Genomic DNA, 24,887 nt, shown 5'->3' on the forward strand with positions numbered 1-24,887 from the left:
ACTCTTCATGTTTGAAAACTGAAGTACCTGGTGCGAGTCATACCACCATGCATTAGGTGCTGTGCCCGGCTTGCCTGGGCACAACCTGAATCATTGTGAACCGATCTGGGCACCTCATCCTATTTGGAGGCTCCCTTGTGTTTCTCCCCATTCATTGGTTGTCCCCTCTTTGATCCTCATTGTGGTGGACTAACTGCCTTCTCCACACCTGGCACTCTTGGCACCAGGTAGCAGTGAGAGAGATTGAATATGGTGAAGGAACATTTCTAAAACAGCTCGGAGGCGGGTCAAGAGACTGCGTGACTCCTTTGTGTTTTGAGACCTGTAGGTGAACGTCTTGAGTGGCTGCTACCCATCCCTTGTTTATGTCTACCTCCTAATTAAAACTGCTACATATTCCCCGAGGACCCAGACTAAGTGTATCTTAGGCTGTGTGCAGACTAGTGTCTCGGATTCGGGGTTGGCTATCTTCCATTGTATAGGACAAGTGGGGTAAATTTGAGGGTGAAATGAGACTTGGGCCACGGAGTCCACATGGTATGAACCATTGAGCTGCTGGGTACCAGTGGCACTGCATTACGGTACTGAGTGCATATATATGCAACAGTGTTCTGGATGGACTGGCTGATACCTGTAGCACTGCATAGTGGTGTGAAGTGAGTTTGTATGAGTGAGAGTGATCGTGTGTGCTCTGCCTCTTGTTTGCCACACCGGCATGTGGTGCTGCTTCAACCATTAATTTTATACCAAAAGTGCAATACATTTGACATTGGGTATTCCAGCGTGGCTCCATCCCATGGTGCTGCTAAAAAGTGTTCTACTTTTGTGTATGTACATATTGTTGAAATCTTGCACTGCACAAGGGTGCTTTCTCTCTCAATTGGGATAGGGGAGTTAGATAAGGAATTGTCCACAGTGTGCATACTATTGATATCATACCAATACGAGTGGGCCTAGTACTGCTAGTAATATTTCCAAATGTGTTTTATCCCAAAAAGTAGATGAGGTTAATGTATTAAGGATTGAATATGTGTGTTGAATATAAAAGTTTTTTACATACATTCTGTGAGAAGTCTCTTTTGTGATGCTCTGTGTATTTATCGTGAGTGGCTGCTGTGCCTTTGCTTTACACTTTGCCTCAAATATAAGTCTGACTGCTCAGTACCAAGCCACCCAAGGGTGTGCACTGGCTTTACAGTTAGAGTAATCACGTGCCCTTGACAGGAGCGGTAGTTTTGGCCTTGCTGGGGGCATCCCTTCAGCCAGATAGACACTGCCCGCTCCAACACTGTCATAGTACCTTCATACAATTAGAGCACAGTAGCTCATAAACGTACAGAAACACCAGTAATGGCCACCACACTATCCCAATATGAAAAGGGGGGGCCCAACCCGGTGGATGCAACCTGGCCTTGAATGCAAACGAACGGTACCAGAATTAAGGCACCCCAGCCTAAAGGAAATAGAGCATGATATAGGGCAGTAAGTCACCCAAGCACTGTGTAGTATTTGAAGAATTTATCTGGACACAGGAATGATGGTTATACTTCAGTTTATTCCAATATGAGGATCCCATCCAACAGGCTTCATAAACCAACAGCAACTGTAATAGTTTATCTTCAAAGCTTTAGTAGAACATCATGAGCTCAGAGTGTGACATAATGAATGACACATAAAGCATTCCAACAATGACACATTACAGTTCCAGCAATGTCATGAAATAGATACAGAATGAAATACATACAGCATATCACATACCCCCCTCCTTTACAGAAAAAAAAACACCAAAAAAAACGGAAGGTAACATCATAAAACGTAAAACAATAACCTATATATAATCAGCTAAATATGATGGAGCTTTACGCACCCTTGTGGAACTGCGAACTCCAACTCTTTCTTTATCTTTATATGAACTGTCATGTAAATTAGCATCAAGATTCCCTTTAACAACAACAACCCTATTTAGATTCCAAATTCTGTGGTCTTCAGTTTTAATGGCATTATTGAACACCTTAATAACTCTGATAGGCCTCATGAATTTCGAAACAGATTTTCCCATTAAGCCTGGACGCTTTATCATGACAAAATCACTGACTGTTACCTTTGTTGTTTTCACACCCTTTTTCATATCAAAATGACTCTTCCTTTGCCTAGCTTTCTCCTCATCTCTCCTTTGTACACTCTCATTATCACCTTCTTTACCTTTGCCCAATTCATACCTGTTAACCCATGCAGTTTCCACATCAGTATTTGGGAGTCTACCTCTAAACAACACAAAAGGTGTTTTACAGGTAGTAGAATGAGGTAACAATCTGGATTCCCCAATCATTCTTAAGACCTCACACTTCCAATCCAAAAATTGTGACTTTGCTAAGGAGATGGTTTCTTTAATCGCTTTGTTGAATCTCTCCACCATTCCATTGGCCTCGTGATGAGAGAGAGCGCATGATTTATGTCTAATCCCTTTTAATGAAAGAAAACTTTTCATCTCTTCAGAGACTAAATGGACTCCGTTATCCGTCAAAATAGACTCTGGAATCCCTTCTCTTGAAAATAGATCTTTCAGACATTGAATTATGTGACTTGAATCAATATGAGGCAAAAAGAAGACCTCAGGCCATCATGAAAACATGTCAATTATAACTAACACATAAACTTGAGAGCTATTACTCTGTACCAAGCTCAATATATCTAAAGAGATGTCTTGCCACGGATTTGAAGAATGTCTTCTCAACACCATGGGTTGAACCCGCACATGTTTAGTCTTGTCACTCAAAGTGCACGTCATACAATCACATACCACCCGTTCAATCTCTATGTCCATTCCTGGCCATCAGTATGACCCACGTAATCTCTCCTTACATTTTGTTATCCCAGCATGTGATTAGTGAACTAAATCAATGAGTTCCTTTCTAAGATTCTCAGGGGGAATCAATTTCGTACCCCGATATAACAATCCATTGTCAACAGATAACTCATTACGTAATGGTCAAAACTTCTTAGTACAGTTGAAACCTTCCTTATCACTGATCCACCCTTTCTTCATAAGACTCATTACCTCTTTCAAAGTAACATCATGAGACATCCCATCACTCCACCTTTTCTCTGAAATGATTTCATGATCTACTGCACAGACCCATTCATCAGAATCTTCTACATCTTCATCCTCAATAGTAATTTTAGGTGTCAAACGTGATAAGACATCAGTAACATTATTCCCTGCACCTGGAATATACTTGATCTCAAAATTATATTCTTGCAAGCCTATTATCCACTTTGTTATCCTACATGAAATGGCATCAAGACCCTTTTTTGTGAAGTATTCAATCAAGGGCTTGTGATCTGTTCTTACCTCAAAATTAGTGCCCCACAACTTCTTTATCGCCCAGAATATCACCAAGGACTCTCTCTCCACCACTGAGTATCTTGTTTCTGGGGGTCATATTATCAAGGCAGGCGAAATGAAATTATTGCCGCTTTTGCGGCCGTTTTCGGCCGCAAAGCGGCGATAATTTCATCGCCCTATTAGCAAGCTGTCGCTAACATCAGTTAGCGACAGCTTTTAGGTGATAGCGAGCGGTTTGGGTCCGCTTTGCATGTCAGCGATATTTATCGCTAATGACATGCAAAGTGGCCGTACCCAACCTGTTAGCGACCGAAAGCAGTCGCTAACGTTGCTATCGCCTATTAGCAAGGCAGGCGTAGCAATAAAAAAATTGCGCTAAGCGCGAATATCGCTAAAAACTAACGCCTGCTCAGACTAGTTCTTAGCCATTATATCCAATGGGAGGTGGATATTCTGGCTAAGACCCTATTGGCGATGATGCGTGAATATCCCTGGTTTTCCAGCGGTATTCACACATTTCGCCGCTATCGCCGGTTATTTTATCGCATTGGAGATAAACGTTGCTAACAGCACGTTATCTCTGCGATAAAATCTGGCAATGCTTGCCGATAAAAAAAATGTCACTAAGCTTCTTTAGCGATAAATATCGCTAGTTGTTGATAATATGCCCCTGGATCTTTAAGAGTTCGAGACAAAAACATAATTGTTTCCATCCCTTCTGACCCTCGCAGTTGCAAGACTGCCTCTAATCCCTTTTCAATAGCGTCCGTAATTAAAATAGGTTTATGTTGTAATCTCCTTTTCTCCTTCCCTTGGTACAACCCTTTCCCCCCTCCTCCCCCTTTCCCAATTGGAATGTTCCTGGAGAGTTCACCTTAGAATGTTGGGGAGCATGTCATTTACGGAGAGTGGGTGACAGAATAAAGAGACGTTCTTCTTACCTGCCTGAGTTTCAGTCTTCTTTACAACACTGGTGACGAATTGGCGTAGGGGCCATCTCTGTCATCTCCCTTTTCAGTGCTCTCTCCTTCCTGCATTTCTGCGTGGTGATTTCTTCATTCCTGCTTTGAGATTCCTCTGGGTTGTTAGCCTGCAGTTGGAACAAGGAACCTCTCCTTGTTGTTTTGGCGAGTTTGGGCGTTTCTGTAACTGAAGCAGCATCCGTGGTCTGCTCGCCAGTTCACCTCGAACAAACTGTGCCGGCAGTGTGTGCATTGCGGGAAGACATTGGAATTTATTCTAAAGCGCTGGTTCCCGTACAACATAGCCGACTGCTGCCTCAGTGTTTTGTGTCAGCTGCCCCAGTAGTCCTTTGAAGTGTTGAGTGCCCGAGTGCAGATCCGGTGGTCGAGTCAGTTGCTTCACGATCCCCTGAGGCACCCAGCAGCCGTCGGTAGTTTCAGCGATTAGTGGCGCAGAGTGGGCGACTTCAACCTGATTATTGGTGTCAGCCGCATTGCGTTCCTCTCAGACATCGAAACCAACTGCAGTTCCAGCGATGTTGTCAACCTCCGCAGAGTTCCTCTGAGGCTTCGAACGGAGGTTCCTTCCTTCAGGTCGGGTTCCGGCGCACCAGCCTCTTTCGCCCGCCTCAGAAAGTGTTTTCCTGTCAGCTGTCTATACAATTGACGTGCTCTAGTGCCGCAGCCGCATTTACGGCAATTTCTTCTGTGAAAAGCTTCCGGCGATCTCTTCATTCAAGCATCAGGAAGTTCCTGCCTAGCTGTTTTCATTCACATTTAGCACTTTGCACCCGTGGGTAACTACATGAGAGGCCCCCAGTTTCTCAAATTATCAGCAAATTTCGACAAGTAAGAAGTTTCCTTGCTAAAAGATTCTCATCCTTTAGTTTCACTGCTGACTTCCCTCACATTGATGTACTCTACGGTGGCATGCACACCTTTTGAGTAATTTTCTTGGTTGTTAGCTTTTTAAGTAACAGCCATCTGGTGGACAATCTTGGTACTACGCGCAGAAGGTAACTCAAACCAGTATATTCAGCTTTAACTCATGCTCTCCGTGTACAGGGTCAAAATTAAATGTGGTCACTCCAGTTGCTTAATAGTCAAGGTGCACATGTCATTGTGGGAGCAGTGTAATTAGACTCATTTCCTCACAAGTGCCTTCATATTGGCTCTTATCCTTCTACCAAGTGTCTATAGAAAACATTTTGGTTTTTCCTTTCTCCCTCCTTATAACCACTCACCTGACCATCTCATGGTTTGATCTCTTCCCCATGGTGCGCTTAAAGGTGGGATCTTCTCAGTGTGTGGAGAGCCCTGTCTGAGCAAATTGGGCCCACCCCATTATTGCCTTTATACGCCTTCTACTTCCTTAAATGCACAGTGCGTGCGCCTCAACACGGTGACACGCACACCTTCATCATTGGACTCTCTTCCTTCAATGCACAGTGTGTGCACCACAACACAGGGACACACACACCTTCATCATTGGACTTGTGGACCTTATATTGGACGGTACTGTCTCCACCCTTCTCTACCTCCCTGCATTCTCCTTTTACACATTTCCATCCTCTCTTCACTTGATTTATTATAACAATACATCATAACGTGGTGTGTTTGCTAGTAGCATTTCTTCACAAGTAAGTTCTTGGGTTCTACACTCATTCAAAGTCTTCCCATGTGTGTTTTTAGTCTCTGTGGTTACACATTGCTTACTAAATACTGATTTTTAGATCAGCCTGCATGTTTCTTTTATTAGAGATTATTTAGGGTAATGTGCTTGCTGTATACCACTATACAAGGGAAGTTCTTCCTGCATACTTCAATTAATTACTGTGGATTAAGCTATATATGTAGACTGTGACTGTGCATGCTTTAGCCCATGTAATTGTACTTATCTTACTTGTAGCATCTACTTCCAGGCAGTGTTCTTTCCCTTCCCTGCTCAGTGTTTGCAAACTCCCTGCGGCAGCTTGCTCTCATAGCTTACCCTCCCCACCATGGCTGGACAAGCTTTTAGCCAACCTCCTCTATTCTTAAATGAGATTGCAGAACCTGAAATTCACTGGAAGGAATGGGTACATTTATTCGCCTCTTACCTCATTGCCATAGGAGGCGAAAGGTACTCGGCACTCCGCAAACAACATATATTGCTGCATAACCTAGGTAACAACAATGTGGAGCCTTACCCATTTACAACACCTGTATATAAGACCTCCTAAAGGGATTCAATATATCATAATATTTCAAATCCCACGGGTGCGTAGTTTAAAACTAATCCCCTAGGTCGAGGTATATATATCAGATAAAACACTTGTCTCAACAGGCCATATCCAACTAAGAAAAAATTAGGGAAAAGAGAGAGAGTGCCTCACGGTAGCAAGATTCGAGGGGGTTCCTGGCTAGCAATTACCAGTTTACCCACTTCTCATCATCGGTCACTCTCTCTCTGTGTAGTGTGTGAAGAAAGAAAAACAAAACTATACTGTGTACATAAATAATAATAAAGAATTGGTGGGGTGTAATAATAGTGAACATCAACCAATATGTGCACTAAATGTATATGCACCTTGAACCCCAAAAAGTAACCAGGGAACTCAGTTCATAAAAATGTATAAAAAACACAGGTAAGGTTTGCTGGCTTTCCAACTTCATTCCAACGCTGCAAACCCTTCCAATTAAAAATGGTCAACTTGCATACCATATTAATTTGTTTAATGCCAACATGCTTTGTTGCTCCATATTGCAGCAACTCCTTCAGGGCAATGTGGGGTTCTCTATAGTCAATCTTCACACTTAATTTATCAAAGGACCTGATGGCTGCCCGGTCAGTACATACCAGCAACCAAAAGAGAAAGTGGACCCCGTGTCAAACGATCACGTGTCACCCAGTGGCTCTGTGTATCTCAAACCCCTGTAGCCGCGTCCCTACGGCACCGATAACGCTCCTACCTAGGTATACAATGTAGGAAAATTTATGACACCTTACCTGAACCTGAGTTAGAGGAGGATGAGGATGATACAGATGAGTTTAAAATTACCCTTTTAAAGTTAGAAGCTCATTTTGGTGACAGGGTGAAAGAAGTTTTGGAGCGACATAAATTCTTTACCCGCATCCAAGGCAAACAGGATTCTGTCATTAATTATATTGCGGCACTTAGAGGCCTGACACAACTATGTGACTTTGGTGAACTTACTAACTCGCTCATCAGGGACCAACTAGTCAGGTGCACGAACAATAGTCGCATCCAAGAAAAGCTACTAGCAAAAAACCCTACATTAAAAGAAGCGGTCAATATAGCAGTCTGGGTAGAACACACGGCTAAGTGTATTAAAGAGATGAAGGCTCCCAATGAGCTTGTTGCCAATGTTCGTAACAGCAATGATGTGCAAGGGAATTACAGTGATAATGAAGTGCTCACGTTCAGATCGGGAGTGGTCAAGGATAACCATCTAGTCAAGGAAAAGGAAAGATTAAAGTGCTATAGGTGTGGTAGCAGCAATAATCTTGCCAATGATGTACATTGCACTGCCCGCAATGTCACGTGTGTTAGATGTAACAAAAAGGGGCATTTGGGTAGAGTGTGTAATAACAGTGAAAGCTACCAGGTGAAACTAGTACACAATAAAGATGATGTGGCTCCTAAGTATGTGTTCCAAGTAAAAACTAGAGTTTGTCAAACTCCCCCCAAGTTCTCAAGAACAATATGGTGACCACAGGTCCATTGAATATCCTAAGTGTACCGTCCTTGTAAATAACAAGCCCATTGAAGTGTTTGTTGATTTGTGTGCCGCAGTCACCTTTTGTAATATGGATGTCATAAATGAGATATTTGATACCTCCAGTCTCAACATTGTGGATCCTGACATTTCAGCTGTAGGGTATGCTGAAGAGAAATTCCTGTTAGTGGGGATGATGATGGCGAGTATTCAATTCAAAGGGAGAACCACGTGGGGAAAGGTGTACATGGTAAGCAAGGGTGCCAATTTGTTGGGCTGGCACCATCAAAGAGAGTTGGGGATTGTGCTTGACCCAAATAATAAAGAGCAGGTCCAATTAGCTGTGTGGGAGGAGGTAACCAGTAGTAGTTTATCTAATTAATCTGAAGAGTTTCCCAGTAGAGGCTACCAAGTTGACAGTAAAGCCTGTGGTGTACTTTCCACACAAGTGAACCTAATTAAGAACCAATGTTTTGGTTCTGGATCTGATGGTGTTAATATGGAGCCTGGAGAGGAAATCAATGCTTTTGAGGGTAATCCTACTGCAATTCGTAAAACACCTTGGACTGAATTAGGATTAGAAATCATCGGCCCCATGGGACAGTTAGGAGTTCTGAAGAGATTTCTGATCATACTTGTGGACTACACCTCTCACTGGATCAGATACAAGTTTGTTCCAGGGGTTTCGACCAAGTCACTCACCGATTTCTTAAGTGACTCATTTGCATGCAAAGGTGTGCCAGATTGCATTATCACCAACAATAGTATCAAGTTCTCTTCTATTGAAATGATGGCATTCTTAAACGATCTGGGAGTCAAGCATGAGGAATCCATTTTGCAAGGTCATGGGAATAATGATCTCATGAGTAAATCTGTAATCCTATTAAGAAATCTCACGCAACTAGCTTATGCTAATGATATGGATGTGGACAAAACGGTAAGAGAAGGCCTTTGGGCGTATCACACCTCTTCCGACTTGGTAACAGGAGCAACCCCTTTTGCTTCTATCAGGGGAAGGGATCCGATTGACAAATTAGGTGTCTAGCCTTTCTCTTAGATGTATCCTACTGTATTTTTCCTCCTCCTGAGCAACAATGTTTTACCTCTTTTAGCCTTCCTTGAGAAGGTGATTGTGTAATCTTAGGTGACCTATAGTATTTTATCCTTCTTAGCATAAATGTGTTCACCCCTGTTGCAGCATTTGCCTGGTTCCTTTGTATTTTTCCCCTGCGAAGGGAGATGTGTTGAAATCTCCTTTTCTCCTTCCCTTGTTACAACCCTTTCCCCCTCCTCCCCCTTTCCCAATTGGAATGTTCCTGGAGAGGTCACCTTAGAATGTTGGGGAGCATGTAATTTACGGAGAGTGGATGACAGAATAAAGAGGCGTTCTTCTTACCTGCCTGAGTTTCAGTCTTCTTTACAACAGTTTAACTCTGGGATTAAAACTGCTAAGGGAAGGAGCACTTTTCAACTTCTTTTTAATATCAATGAATTCTCTTTAACAACTATCTGACCACTCAAAGTCAACTCATTTCTTTACAAGATATCTCATGTTGATGGCACAATCTGCAAAGTTTTTAACAAATTTAGAATAATATTCAACACCTCCAAAGAATTTCATGAGCTCATTTTTGTTAGAAGGCGAACTCATGTCTTGAATTGTATTTACCAAATTTGATTTGGGTCTAACTCCTTCACTAGTGATGTTATGACCTAAATATTCAATAGAATTTGTCTCAAATTTATATTTTTCAGCTTTTCTGGTCAGATTATGATCGCTCAATCTTTTCATAACTTCATGCAATCGAGCATCATGTTGTTGATCATCATCATCCACAATCAGTATATCATCCTGATACACGTGAACACCACCCAATCCATGAAGAACACCTTCCATTACCCTGTGAAATACTGATGATGCCGACACTAAACCAAAGGGCATACGTATAAATCTACATGTCCCAAAAGGTGTTATAAACGAGGTGAGATCACGGCTTGCTTCATCTAATTCTATTTGGTGGTATGCCGAAGTCAAATCCACCGTACAAAAGACTTTGCTCCACCTAACTGAACCAACAGCTCATTAATATTTGGCAAAGGGTACTTATCCACAACCACACACTTGTTTAACTGCCTCAAATCAATACATAATCTTAAATCTCCATTCAATTTTCATGCTGCCACCACCGGAGCCAACCATTCTGGCCCTTCAACCTTTTCTACAATTCCCCAATTTTTCAGTTTCTCTATTTCCTTCTCCATGTCATCTCTCACGGATATGGGAACACTCCTTACTTTGCAGCATACAGGGATAGCATTTTCTTTTGGTATTATCTTATGTTTGTAACCCTTGAGACAACCCAGTTCATTTTTAAACACATTGGGATATGCCCCTTTAAGATTTGATATAAAACCATCACAGCCAGTCTCATGCACCGAGTTCACTCTGCATCTTCATTGTATTGGAGGATCAGCATTGGGATCAAGGAATACTCCCAAGCCACCTTGATGTATCCAGCTTATGATGCTGTCTCCTTTCTTAGAGACATAGATCTTCCCCGAAACAAACCTCTCTTTGTACTCAATAAGACCCATGAAGTACACATGAAGATCAATGGGTTCCCCACCATAAGCTAAAGGTCTAATGTCTGGTTTCAAGAGTTTAACTGTACCTTTTAATCTTTCCATGTACAATTTGTTGGATATAATGGTGATCTTGGCACCTGAGTCAATCAAAACCTTAGTGATAGCACCCTCAACTAAAATATCACAGGGAGAATTTTTCCTCTTATCACCACTAACCATTCGTACAATGATTTGACCACACTCATAGTCCTCAGAATGTGATTCATCATCATCATCTTCATAAATTTCAACTTCTTTAACTTTAGAGATTGGTTTGCTCTTACATAAAGAGGTCAAATTACCTTTCTTCTTGCATTTAAGACATGTTTGATTGAGGGCAGGACACTTCTTATTGTTAGCTAAATGCCCACTACTTCTGCATCTAAAACATTTATAATTTCCCTTTTTCTCATTAGAGTTAATAAGTACATTACCTCTAGCATTCTGTTCCTTAAACAAAGCATTTGACTTACTTTTACTTTTAACTTCTTGTACATTACACTTTTTCACTGAGTCTTTTTTCAATGTTGCAACGCATTTTATAGAGTGTTCGTCCTTTTTGCTACACTTAAAGCTTAATCTAAGGTGGGCTCATCACGTAACCACAATTCTTCACTGACTTTTTCCATATTACAGCCGAACATAAATTGATCTCTTATTTGCTCATCCGTTAGATTGTCAAACTTGCAAGATGATGCGAGTTTTCTTAAGTAGGTTCATAGCTTTCAACAGTTTCTACCTCACCTTGCATTCTTCTAGCAAATGTATACCGCTCCAATATAGTGCTTACTTTTGGCAAGTAATGCTTGTCTAATTTCTGAATACATATTTCGTATTCATTAAGATTATTTGCCTCTTCAGATGTTGAGTCAGGTAAATGATCGAACACGTCCTGAACCTCTGACCGTAAACAGTGTAGAAGTAAGGAGGATTTCTTTTCCGCACTGAGAGAAGATCCACACACTCTTGCGTATCTTTCGAAGACCACCTTCCATTTTTTCCTCTGTATCCGAGGTTCACCTGGACTTGAAAGAAAAAATGGGGCAGCAGTAACATTCTGCATGACTACCCTCGAGATGTAACTCAGAATTAAATAGTTAGCAACTATGATGTGTAAAGACACAATTTAATTAAATATCACAGCTCACCACTTATGTGTTGATGAGTGAGTGACTATCATGAAATGAAATATAATATCAGCATGAGCATAAAAAAAACTTATGCACAGCATCCCCCAGCAATATATATCTCCATTGTATTGCTAATGTTTTGTTTTATAAACAACGGTGCACACTTTTGTTATGATAAGCTGAACACTCTTAAACACTTGTAATGCTGACCGCATCGGCAAAGTTTCCTAGGTTGTGAGCATCAGCGTTATAATGTACTGAGAGCTATTAATAATTGTAATGCTGAGTGCATCAGCGTGATTCCGACATCAGCATAACAATGAACTAGGTGCTATCAATGAACTGAGGGTTAGCTAGAATTGTAGTGCTGCGCATCAGCGTGATTCTATAATTAATATTGTACAACACTGTGTGCTATTAACAACTGTATTGCTGAGCGCATCAGCGTGATATCAACATTGATAATGTAAGGCTGTGTGCTTTTAACAATTGTAATGCTGAGCGCATCAGTGTGATCCAGACATAAGTATTGTAGGTAACTGTGCGCTGATAACAATAATAATGCTGTGCGCATCAGCGTGATTTCGGTATTAACACTGAAGATAACTGCGCTTTTTAGCAATAACAATCCTGTGCGCATCAGCGAGATATGGACTTTGGCGATGTAAAACGCTGTGCGCGATTAACAATAGTAATGCTGAGCGTATCAGCGATATTTGTTGACAGTGGCTATGGCAATCAAGATGGCTCCCAGTGACGTCTTACGTTGACGTCCGTACGTGACCAGGCGTTTTGAGAAGAATGAAGAAAACACAAGACGATCGAACAATGGAACCTTCATGCGATGTTAAACAACGCTGAAGAGCTACAGTAAGACGTTGTTCATTTTCAATTTTGAACACTGTTGTTTATTATTATCACCACAGTTCCCAAACTCGCTCGACCAAAATCAAAAATAGAAGACTTTCTAGAAGGTGTATCTTAGATACGATCCATAAGATCATTTAAAGCGTGTATTTCAAACGTGACTTTGACGAAATTGTAAGAAGGATGCAATACAATATTGGTTAAAAATCTAGCCACTTTTTCACACAAACTAAATAGATCCAAGAAGTGCAGATGGCTTTTGCAATTTTCTAAAACAGCCGCAGGTGCTATCTGAGCACAAACGTAATTTTAACACAACAGGAGCAGGTGCTATCAAGGCACAATCCTCTTTGTTATTAAAACTTTGACAAAACAGCTGCAGGTGCTATCAAAGCGTAACACAATTTAAATACAACAGCCACAGGTGCCATCAGAGCACATTATATGCCATATATTTAAATGGTGCTATCAGAGCACATTATTTTCCATATAATGAAATGTTAATGTCAATACTTGGGAATCTAATTCACAATTAGTTACAATATTATTGATGACTTAAATGGTGTTAGTTTCAAAGTAGCTTTGATGAAGAAAATTCCATGTTAAATTGTCTTTTAGGAAAATTCATTCATTAATCTCACCAATCTTCTGAGTTAGGATCCTCATAGACTTGCCGACTACGCCAGTGTAGTATTTGAAGAATTTATCTGGACACAGGATTGATGGTTATACTTCAGTTTATTCCAATATGAGGATCCCATCGAACAGGCTTCATAAACCAACAGCAACTGTAATAGTTTATCTTCAAAGCTCTAGTAGCACATCATGAGCTCAGAGTGTGACATAATGAATGACACATAAAGCATTCCAACAATGACACATTACAGTTCCAGCAATGTCATGAAATAGATAGATACAGAATGAAATAGATATGGCATATCACACACTGCAGTGAGTGAACCTAGGGAGTTGTCAGATGAAGTGCAGAGGATAAAGTCTTGTTACAAGCTCTTTATATCCGGTGGCCGGGAAGTAATTAGCTGCAACAGCGCATATGTCTAAATTCTGTCATTACAAACTACCATATCACACAGCCAATCACCTACAGTCATCATTTTGGTAGTAGGGTGGTAAGCAGGAAATGTTGAGTAATATCGGCTATCACTACAAGCATCTCCCACCAAAAATACTGAATGGGGGGCATTCCCAGGCTAGATGAAGAAAACCAGCATCATCACATCTACATTGTCGGCAAATGGGAGGTTGTGAGGGGTCAATTCTGTATTTATTTTATTTTTTTTATACCTCATATTTGCGAGAGAGTAGATAACAAGGATATTTGAGAGATTTGACGGTCCTTCCAGGATGTGAGCCTTCATTGCTCCATATGGTTGTCGATTCCCAGCTATCAATTGGAACCAGTCAACGTACTCCGTTATACCCTTATCCTACACAATAATTCCAACGTTCCTGAGATGAGCTAGCTATATAGCTACTCGGCAGATTACCGAGCTTGCCTGGAAATAATTGTCTCCGCTTTAATCATTGGTAAACAAAAAGAAAAAAGAAAAAAAAGAAAGAAAAAAAGAAAACAAGAAAGGAAAAGGAACAAAAGGAGAGAAAGAGCGAAGACGTGCATGGTAAGTGAGGGAGAAAAAGACAAAGGAATCTTGGTCATCAACTAGAGGTAATAACATTTTCCCATATCTCCCAGAACTGCGATCTTTTACTGCGTTTCCCTTTCCTATCTAGTCTAGATACTTTAATAGAGGAGTTTAGCCAGTCCTCATGTGTCGGTGCTACTGGTTTTACCCAATTTATGCAAATCTCTCTTCGTGCTAATAGTATCAAGACAAAAATTAGGCTTTCTTGAAGTTTACTTAACCTTAGGGCATCTGTTTGGATCCCAAAAATAATTAAAGACGTACTTACAGTTATTGATGTCCCCAATACCGCCGATAGGGTCTTACCAATCTCTTGCCAGTAACACAAGAGGGCCGGACATCGATGGGACATATGAATGTCATCCGCCTTATCTTCACCACATTTACTGCATGTTTTTACTGCTGCACCTTTAAACTTCGATAATCTTTTTGGCGTCCAGTACGCTCTATGGATTGAGAGCAGATGATTTCTTTTTAAAGCTGCCGATTTCACACATGCCCAGCATTTTTCCGAAGATTTTTTCCAAATCACATTCAAGTCAATTTCTTCATTAGGGAATTCTTTTCTCCAGATTTTTTCTGATATTGATACATTTTCAACTCCAGCTTCAATTAGCGCCCAATACCATTTTGATACTTCTTTTTTTATTGTGGATTCCTTTACCATCTCTTCCTCAAAATTACCTTTATTTGTTGCTTCTTTTGGTATGGTCTTAGCCCAGCTATTCAATTGATAATATTTAAATTTCGAAACCTTTCCTTCTGTTATTGTGTGTAGATGTTCCCAAGATATTAGGGTGTTTTCAAATAAAAGTTGACCCCATTTTTCAAATCCTAATTGTCTGATTGGTCTTGCTAATGCATCTTTTAAACACTCCGGTGTCCCAGGTGAGTCCCATATTGGGGCCATATTGCGGTAGTATGGGATCTTCACTACGTTTCTAATCTGAGTCCACAATTTGACCACATTATTTAGAATCTTTAGTTTTACTTTCTTGAAAAATTTTGGATGGCCAAATTTGAAAAGAAAATAGTCTTCTCCATTTGTAAGATGTTGTAGGAAGTTTGGGTATACACAGATTGTAGGAAGTTTGGGTATACACAGATTGTAGGAAGTTTGGGTATACACAGAATAAGGGGGTCAATTCTGTATTGCTTCCATGGGGAAATATAGGCGGGTATAAAAATTTATAATGTAATAGCTTGTGCCTATAGTTCATAAATATGGATGTGGTTTGTGCACAACAATAGTTCCAACTGTCAACTTGTATGGGTACACCTAGCTCAACTTCCCATGTCTACCTGGTGGAGTCAGTCTGAGGTTTCCAGATATGCAACACCAGACCATAGAGCCTCAAGACCCATCTAGCACCCCCAGTCGATGGTATGAGGTGGGATAAAGGTGTAAATTCCACTGCCTCTTGAGGGAACCATGGGAGGCTCTTTTTCACTGTATTATGCAGATGAGCGTATATAAAAATATCAAGTGTAGTAGCACTGCCGCAAGATCGGAAAAGGTCTAAAGATATAACGGTACTGTCAATGTATAGCTATCCCATCTCTATCATCGCCATCTTGGACAGGGTAGCCTGCCCCATGTGTTTAACTCTGAGTGGGCTTTGAAAACAATTTAGCAGCAGAGGAATATATAAATAGGCCCCACCATCTCTGAAACATAATGCCCTCCAGGTTCCAACAAGTAGTAGCAGCAGTGTGAATTTCTGCCGAGGTTTAGGAAGGAGAGAGGCTAACAGAATCCCCTCTGTGTGGGCGCGTAATGGAACAAGGTAAGGAATATGCACATTGGGGTTATACCAGGGCCTGGCAAAGTGGCCCTGCAATGCATAATAATAAATGTCAGGGTCTGGAATCTCAAATTCCTCCCACTCATAGGGCACAGCCAACATTTACCAGGCAATCCAAGCAGGCTTATTCACCCAGTGGTATTGGAATATTTGTTAAAAGGTACAGTAATTTAGGAAGGATTATCATTTTAATCAAAGCTACCCTCCCAGCCAAGGAGAATGGAAGTGGCAGCCACAAATCTATAGGTCGGGATTGGGCATCTATCACTGAGTCATTGTTAAGTCAGACTATATGCTGGGGCTGTCTATGGGGAATTATGCCATGCCAAGGTATTTAACAGAGTCTGTTGCCCTGTTAACAGGGTAATCAAGGGAATTAGTGCAGTGCAGTGGGGATTAGATCTGCCTTGGACCAATTAATGGAAATCCCAGAATAGGTGCCAAATCGAATAACCTCCCGGAGGGGCAAGATTGATCCTGGGACCCTTCACCAAAGCAGCATATCATCTGCATACATAGATAGCAGAAGTCACCCACGCCACAAAGTAAGTCCTCTATAAATATGTTTTTCCAGTAACTGCGGGGGAAGGGGTCCATAGCCAGTATAAACAGCAATAAAAGAGTGGGCAGCCCTGCCTCTGGGAACCTCAAGGGCGTCGGATATAAGACGATTGACAGAAGCCCAGTGACCATGCGCATGTATAAAATCCACATCAGAGCTAGAATGTTATTGGGAATGCCATATTGGCAAAGGGTCTCCATAAGGAAAAGCCCTTCAAGTGAATTGAGTGCCTTTTCGGTATCCAGCAGTGCAGCAACCATGGGACTGCAAGGTTGATCTGATTAACCCCTTCGACGCTCATGACGAGCTCAGCTCGTCATGGAGTTTCCATTGACTTCAATGGAAATTACATTGATCATCAGGTACCACCCTTAGCATCCAAGTGGTTAAGCACTGCAAAGACCGTACAAAGATTAAATGTTGTAGACCTATGAGGCACAAATCCAGAGTGCACGGGGCAATCATACATTTGAGGGGCTGAGATAGTCTTGTGGCAAGAATGTTTACCAACATCCTATTGTCACAATTAGGCAACAAAAGAGGGCAATGAGGGGCACATTTAGTTGGGTATTTCCCGGGCTTAGGGAGGAGAGAAAGACTACCTGGGGCAATTCTTCATCCTGCAATGCATCCACATATACCCTAATAAGGTGAGGGGCTAAAACATGTGTATTGGTTTTATAAAAGTCAGCAGTAAGCCCACGGGAACCCAGGGCCTTGGAACCAGCCAGAGAATCTATTGTAGCAATAACCTACTCAAGTGATATATGCTGACATGGAAATTGGCAGTGACCACTCTCCAACCATATCAGAGCCACTCCACTCGGAGATCTCATCTCGGAATTTGACAGTAGTTGCATTATACAGCTGAAAACAAATAATAAACAAACTCAGAAAGAATGTTGTTGTCTGGTTTGTCCCATAATGCCCCTTCAGACCGCCTACGCGCAGTTTGGGCCTTTCTCGCCATAGACGTCAGATTAGCATTCTCCCTGCCCTCCTGCCTTCGCCATACTGCCTAGCCAACACATATCATCTGAGGTGACTCAGTCCTCATCGACCTAATCATGAATTTGTTAAAGAAATTGGAGGCATATTAGCAAGGGCGATATTGCCGCTTTAGCTGGACTTTTTCCTGCTAAAGCAGCATTAGTTTTTATCGCCCTTATTAGCAAACTGTCGCTAACAGCAGTTAGCGACAGCTTATAGGCGATAGCTACAGGTTTGGGGCCCACTTTGCATGTCTTGGATATTTATCGCTAATGACATGCAAAGTGGGCGTACCCAACCTGTTAGCGACTGAAAGCAGTCGCTAACACAGCTATCGCCTATTAGCAAGGCAGGCGAAGCGATCAAAAAAATTTCGCTAAGCGCGAATATCGCCAGAACCTAACGCCTGCTCAGACCATGACTTAACCTGTAAATCCAATGGGAGGTGGATATTCAGGTTAAGTCCCCATTAGCGATAATGCCTGAATATCGCTGGATTTCCAGCGATATTCATGCATTGGGCCGCTATCGCCGGATATTTGATCGCTTTAGAGATAAACGTTGCACGTTATCTCTGCGATAATATCCGGCGATAGGCGGCGATAAAAAAAAATGCACTAAACGCATTTAGCGATAATTATCGCTATTTGTTGCTAATATGCCCCATGGTTCTGCTCTCGTAGCAGCGAGCTGGAGAGCGCACTTTTCAGGCAGGTCTCCATAGTCAATACTGCAGCCTGCAAATGGGCGAGTTGGGCTTGCATGTCTCTAAGTACCCCACATGTTTTAATATTAACTGTCTGCACAATAAGTACTTTAAAGGTTTCCCAAAGGGTGGCAGATGTAGAGACCGATCCAGAATTAATCTGAAAATACTCACACATCAGAGCTCGTCTTTGAAGACAGGGTCTATGAGCTAAGAAGCCATGGAGCTCCCACAAACACGACGAAATGGGGAGCAAGGAAGGGAAATGTCACACAGTACTCGTGAATAATCAGAAAACATACAGTGAAAATGTTGAGCATCCGTAACATAGATTTGATTTGATTTAAAAATGTATAAAGCGCAACGAATGACCGGGGCTGTCTTGGCGCTGACACAAAAAAATCGACGTCAGAGCAAATGCATGTGTATTGAATATCTGTTTGAAAGAACCAGGTTTTCAAGGATTTTCTGAACAGAATGAGGTTCGGACTACTTAGAGAGTCAGTCAGAAGACGCAAACCATAGTCTAACCTGGAAAATTAATCATGTGGTTCCGAGTGAAAGGCATAGTTCCTGACCGAAGGATATGCCCCTCACCACAAGTCTGACAACACAAAAAGGTGGATAATATCACTCGGCGTGAGTGCTGCCTGAGTTTGTTCAGAATGTCGGGGCCATGAGAAGTCCAGCACCACATCCAGTACCATGATGAAATTGCCTCCCATATAACAGTGTCACATTGGAAGTTGTGCAATTAAGTAGAAACATCCAACATCCAAAACAAACTATGGGTCGTCAGTATTTGGCACATATGTATTAACTTAGGCCAACAGGACATTATGTTGTGTACCCACTAGTAAAAGGAATCGAAAGGCTGAGTCCACATGTAAACACTGTAATATAAAGGGAACATGTGAATGTATAAGGATACATACTCCCCGAGAGTAAGTGCTGAATGAAGAAAAGTAGCGATGGGGAGGGGGCCCTTGGAAGCAAAGGGGGACGGGTGAGTGGGATAGAGATGTTACACTTGAAAAAAGAAATATCGACTTCAGAGGGGTCCAAATAGGCCAGCACTCTGCTAGTTTTGTGACAGTCATTAAGGACATGGACATTCAATGTAACCAATTCCCTGTTGTGTCAATATGGGGTCAAAGAACTGGGAAAGGAACATAACCAACTTGGGAAATCCATATGTATCAATTGGACAGAGGGCAGCAAAACTATGACACTTTAGGTTGCATTACTATTCACACACAGATCAAATCCCCTATTCTTTCCCCCACCAACATTGTGAACCCCAACTCTAAGTGCAGATACCCCAAACATAAACAATTCCAAGAAAAAAAGCAAGCACAATAGGCGATACACACCATGAGTCGTGACTATGCTCTAGATTGAGATATGAAATAAAAAACAAACTTGAATGCAAAAAGTGCGTGGGGCCCTAGTTTGGGCTGGGCTGTTCCCATGAGGAGCAGGGACAAGACTGATTTGCATATGGCTGGGTCCAAACTGGGGTGGCATGGTGAGCAAACAAGCAACGGATTAAACCCAGATCTGTGACTGGGGGTGAATGTTTGGCTTGTTTAGCATTCCGTCCGTCATCTGTTCTTTTTGCTTTTGTCGCCTAAGTGTTAAGGCTATGCCCAGACATGGGTCCCATGCTCACATTGCCACTGGATTCAAGCTAGCCTGGCTGATGAGGGTTGATACCCTGAAACCGGTCCTAAAATGCTTGTTTCCCGTCCCGGGCGGACCTGGCTTGAAAGTTCAGGTTGAACTGTTCCCATGAGAAGCAGGTTCAAGATTGATTTGCATATGGCTGGGTCCAAACTGGGGGGGGGGGAGCGTGGTGAGCACCAATACAATAGATTAAACCTAGATCTGTGACTGGGGGTGAATGTTTGCATTGGTCAGCTTTCCATCCAACATCTGTTCTTTTTGCTTTTGTTGCCCTAAGTCAGAAGAGTATTCCCAGACCTGGGTCCCATGATCATGTGGCTGATGAGGGGTGGTACCACAAAACCAGTCCCATCATGCTTGTTTCCGGTCCAGGGAAGACTTGACCTGGCAGTTCAGGCTGGACTGTTCCCTTGAGGAGCAGGGAGAAGAATGATTTGCATATGGCTGGGTTTAAAGTGGTGCGGCGTAGTGAGCAAAAAGATGATGGATTAAACCCAGAGTGAATATTTGCATTGTTCAGCATTCCATTCATCATCTGTTCTTTTTACTTTTAGAAAATGTAAGTTTTCTTACTTTAACCATCCTGTGCCTCTGCCTGCCTCCAAATACCCGTCTTAGGTGGGTAACAGCTGGGCTTTGTGCATTTCCTCTAGACAATCAGAAACAAGGGGAGCTGAGGTGTGACATTCACATCCTGATGGCCCATCACCAGGCTCATGGATTTTCCAGAGCCAGGTGAGAGGGAGAAGTTGGCACATGCACCTGAGTAGGGCTGTGCCTGTACCTGCACAAAGAGCTGCATAAAACCCCTGTAGTTCGCCTGGAACCAGGACAGAGACCTTGTGAAATTCAAAGGCCTCTTTGAAGTCTCATCCACTTCAAAGCACAACTGGGTATAAGTACTGGACACCTGACACTCCCAACTCAGTGCAGTCTGGACCTGAGAACACTCTGCAAGGAAGAAGGAAAGAGCTGTGAATCAAACAGGGGAGGGGGGGGGGGAGAGGTCAGGTTTACTGTGGACTCTGCCTCCTGAGTAAATATGAATACACAAAGAAAGTCCACCTGTACTTCTGTTATTACTATCCTTCCAGTACTAATATTTAAGGAAAACAATATGTTTTCTTAAAACAAACCGCACCCACCAAAAGTTCCTTTGGTGGTATATTTCATCATCGGGTTCTTCCTGACCCGCTGTGGGACGGGGCGTTCTACGATCGACAAAGACATGGGTGCACTCTGTAGGGTGTGGGCTATATAGTGATGTGAGAGTGGAAGGGTCAAAACCAATGTGAATTAAAAAGAAATACCTGGCCACGTGGAACCTAACCTTTATTAAATCCTGTAGCTGGTATTGTTAAAAGGGGGGAGAGGGAGAAACTCAAAATAATCCCCTAAGGTTTTTCTTCAGGGCCAAACTAAATGATCCCTTGACCACTCTTTTGAAAAACGCCAAATTGGTCTTTTCAGTTATACTTATAATAAGCATAGAATATAGAGTGTAGAATTTTTCATGCAAACACGATACCTAGTTGTTATATTTCTTCGAAAGAGGTCTGGAAAGATAGGATTTTTTCACATTGTTAATTTAGTCAATGAAGTTGTATTGAGGTAAAACACATCATAAAATGTGGAAACTGTAGTGATATATTTTTCACTAGAGCATGATAATCCTTAAAATTAGATTGTGTTGTGCTGCCCTTTCAAGACACAAACAAGACAAAACAAAACACATTACATATAATCACACACTCTATGTGGTGTCTTTCCTTAGCTGAAGGAAACACTCTTTAAATGCATGCATCAATGGTGTAAGCGTTTGGAAATCAATTAGCATAAATACTGAATTTTGTGAAAAATTATTATATATATACTTTACGTGTAACATATATAATTAATATCTACTTCTTGCCCCATAAGCTCTTCACTGAAGGGGAGAGGCGCCTGAAGTCACACACTGAAAACACCGGACATATGCAAAAATTATCGAGACTTTTTGGAAGAAGTAGGATTCAGTGATTTTCATTGTTAATCCTTCTAGGAAATGCTCGATGTCAAGGGGGGGGACTGCAAGAACTGATACCCTGCCGGACTCTGCATGATTTGCTGGACTCCTGCTCTGCAGTGGTGCCTGCCCTGCTGCCCCCTTGCCTGGTGATGAGAAGGACTGGACCTGAATCTCTACATACCCAGAACCAAGTGACTCAAAGGGCTTGCTGACTTGCCTCCTGTTCTGAAGTCTCACGGACATCAAAGACTTCATTTAACCCTATTTTAACTGCTGAACTCTGCCAACTGTGTGTCCTGCCCTACCAAGAGGTGCCAATGCAGATGTGATCTTCAATACGGGTTCTGCAGCTGTTTTCTGTAAGTATCCAAGCATCATGTGCTTTGTGCCCATTGGTAACCAATGCATTTACCTTCAACGTTGACACATTGTTACTTCAGAGTGCACCGCGTCAACAGCATGGATCGACTATGCAGCACCTTTATCGTAAGGGGTTCGATGACGATGTGGCACCCGACTGTGAGGCTCATAGACGGTGCAGTGCTTTCATTGTAACGGGGCTTGATGACAAAGCAGGACCCGACTGCGAAGCTTGTCAATAAAACAGTATCTTATTGGTAAAGGGGCTCAACGACAAGACGGGACATGACTGCCTGACTTGAAACTGAAGAAGTTGCAGTTCAACGTCAACACATCCTCCGGAAAGGTAATGTTATCATTGGGGCCTGCAGACTTCGGTATCTGACCCGCCTTCCATCGCAATTGACTTGACATTTCAGATTGGACCCTGTCCAGCATCACCTCAAGTAACCCCTAGGAGCTATTGACTTTTAAGTCCTATATTTCAATATAATCTTCATAAAAAGTTCATAACCCCGGTTCTACCTATTGGATTTTTGTCATTTTGATCTTCTTTTGTTCATTTAATTGAGCTCTATTTTTTCTACCTTGGTGCAGAGTATATTTGTGTGGTTTTTTATGCTGAGTTACTGTAAGAAGTGTTGCACAAATACTTTACACAATGTCTCTTAAGATAAGCCTGACTGTTCTGTGCCAAGCTACCCGAGGGGGGAGCATAGGTTAATTTAGGGTGTGTATCTGACTTACCCTGACTAGAGTGGTGGTGCCTACTTGGACAGGGTGCATACCTCTACCAGCTAGAGACCCCATTTACAGCAAACACATATTTGCATTTCATCATAAGCATATTTTGCATTTGAAATAAAAGCATTATTGATGACAGAGTTTGGCTGTTTAAATACAATTCCTCCACATATTATTTGTATTAGTGGTAGTATTAGTAGTATTAAAAGTAGTAGGTGTAGTAGTAGTAATATTGAATTTGTATTATTATCAATTATTCTGCATTAGAGGTAGTTAACAGAAAAACCTTGGGGCTCATATAAGCTTTTGTGGGCGCCCCGCTAGAGTGCCAGGTCATCGGCTACTCTGCCCTCCATTCCCAAAGTGAAGGTCTTCTGCCTCGTGGGGCTTCCTGACCTTTCAGTGCACCTGCCACTGGAAAATGCATAGGCAGCTCTGAAGAGGAACACATTAACTACTCAGCCATGCAACAGTACCAAATGGTACTATTTCTCTACAGGTGTGACTCATGCAGGTGATAATTAGTATATTCTATTTCCATGAATGAGACTTCACCAGCAACAGTCCGGCAAAGGCAACACATCAAAACATTGGTAATGGCCTATGTGAATGATGAGCCCAGTCAGGTCATGGCACTCTGTGGGTGCCTGAAGTCCTCACTGGGCCTCAAACTGCTGCATGACAGTTCCCCTGAATAGGTGGGACTGCCTCTCAAATGGGCACAGCCAAACCATGCATGTGGTGCATGCCTTGGCTGTTTCAAGTTAGAGCCTGTTTTGGACTTTCTGTGAAGATAAAGTCGTCTACTGTCTATACTAATGGGAACTGCATGGAATTCTCCTCTGCAACGCACCCACAGATGATTAGTGAGCAGATTACATCATGCTGCTGTGCAGACAACCACAAGTGCTGATAGGCTGCCCTTACTGAGCCCCCCTTAGTTCCCGAGACTACGCAGGTAAAGCAAGGATCCACTTCACAGGGATTGGTAAAAATCTCAGGCCTCTAACCGGTCATGCACTGTGTAGAATGGGGCGAGGGGCTTTGAGCATGCTGTGTGCTCCACTAGCTGAGAGATTTTCATCAGGTGTTTGGCCGAGGGGCTGGATGGGCAGTTAAGACTATCATTTGAGATGTTTCACAATTGGCTTGACAAGTTTCACGATTGTCTTGGCACTGTAATAGCTGGAATAGTTCCAGTGTACATCATACTGGTCGACTGCCAGCCAGTAGACCCATGCTTGTTAGAGCTTAATTTGTAAAAAAATAAGTACTAGGGTCCTTGTGAGGAGGCCACTGCAGCCTGCACCACCCATTGCCCCGCCAGTGCAGTCAATGACAGTAACAACACAACTAATAACTATCATACTCCTCCCAGTGTGACAGTAGGACTATTCCAAGCCCCCAAAGACATAAGAATGGCTTATGAGGCAGGTATTAGTATTTTTTTTAATATATATTCAATTACTAAACAACTGTACTTGCAACTAAATTAGACAACTTGCGCCACCATGTGGCAGACTGCCATAAGTGCCCTTACTAACAATTAGGTGCAGGTGCCAAGCACCGGACACCACTGGCTCAAATTAAGCACTCTTGCTCGACCGGTCTTCTCTCCACAAGTTGATCTGTCGTTGGTGGTAGGAGAAAGAGAGAATGTATTTCACTGAACTCTTCCATCTGTGCATAAAATCTGGCAGAGTTCATAAACT

General features: G+C 42.2%; 1 protein-coding gene across 1 annotated transcript in view; it reads right to left on the reverse strand.

Annotated features, from left to right (window-relative positions):
• SH2D4B (SH2 domain containing 4B) overlaps positions 1 to 24,887 on the reverse strand; it is a 1,011,831-nt gene that overhangs the window by 825,747 nt on the left and 161,197 nt on the right. Inside the window, exon 3 of the mRNA XM_078643357.1 lies at positions 20,643 to 20,662. Within this exon, the coding sequence (XP_078499483.1) occupies positions 20,643 to 20,662 (20 nt within the window). The remainder of the gene's footprint in view (positions 1 to 20,642; positions 20,663 to 24,887) is intronic.

This window comes from Lissotriton helveticus, chromosome 5_1, assembly GCF_964261635.1.
Source record: "Lissotriton helveticus chromosome 5_1, aLisHel1.1, whole genome shotgun sequence".
Taxonomy (NCBI): Eukaryota; Metazoa; Chordata; class Amphibia; order Caudata; family Salamandridae; genus Lissotriton; species Lissotriton helveticus.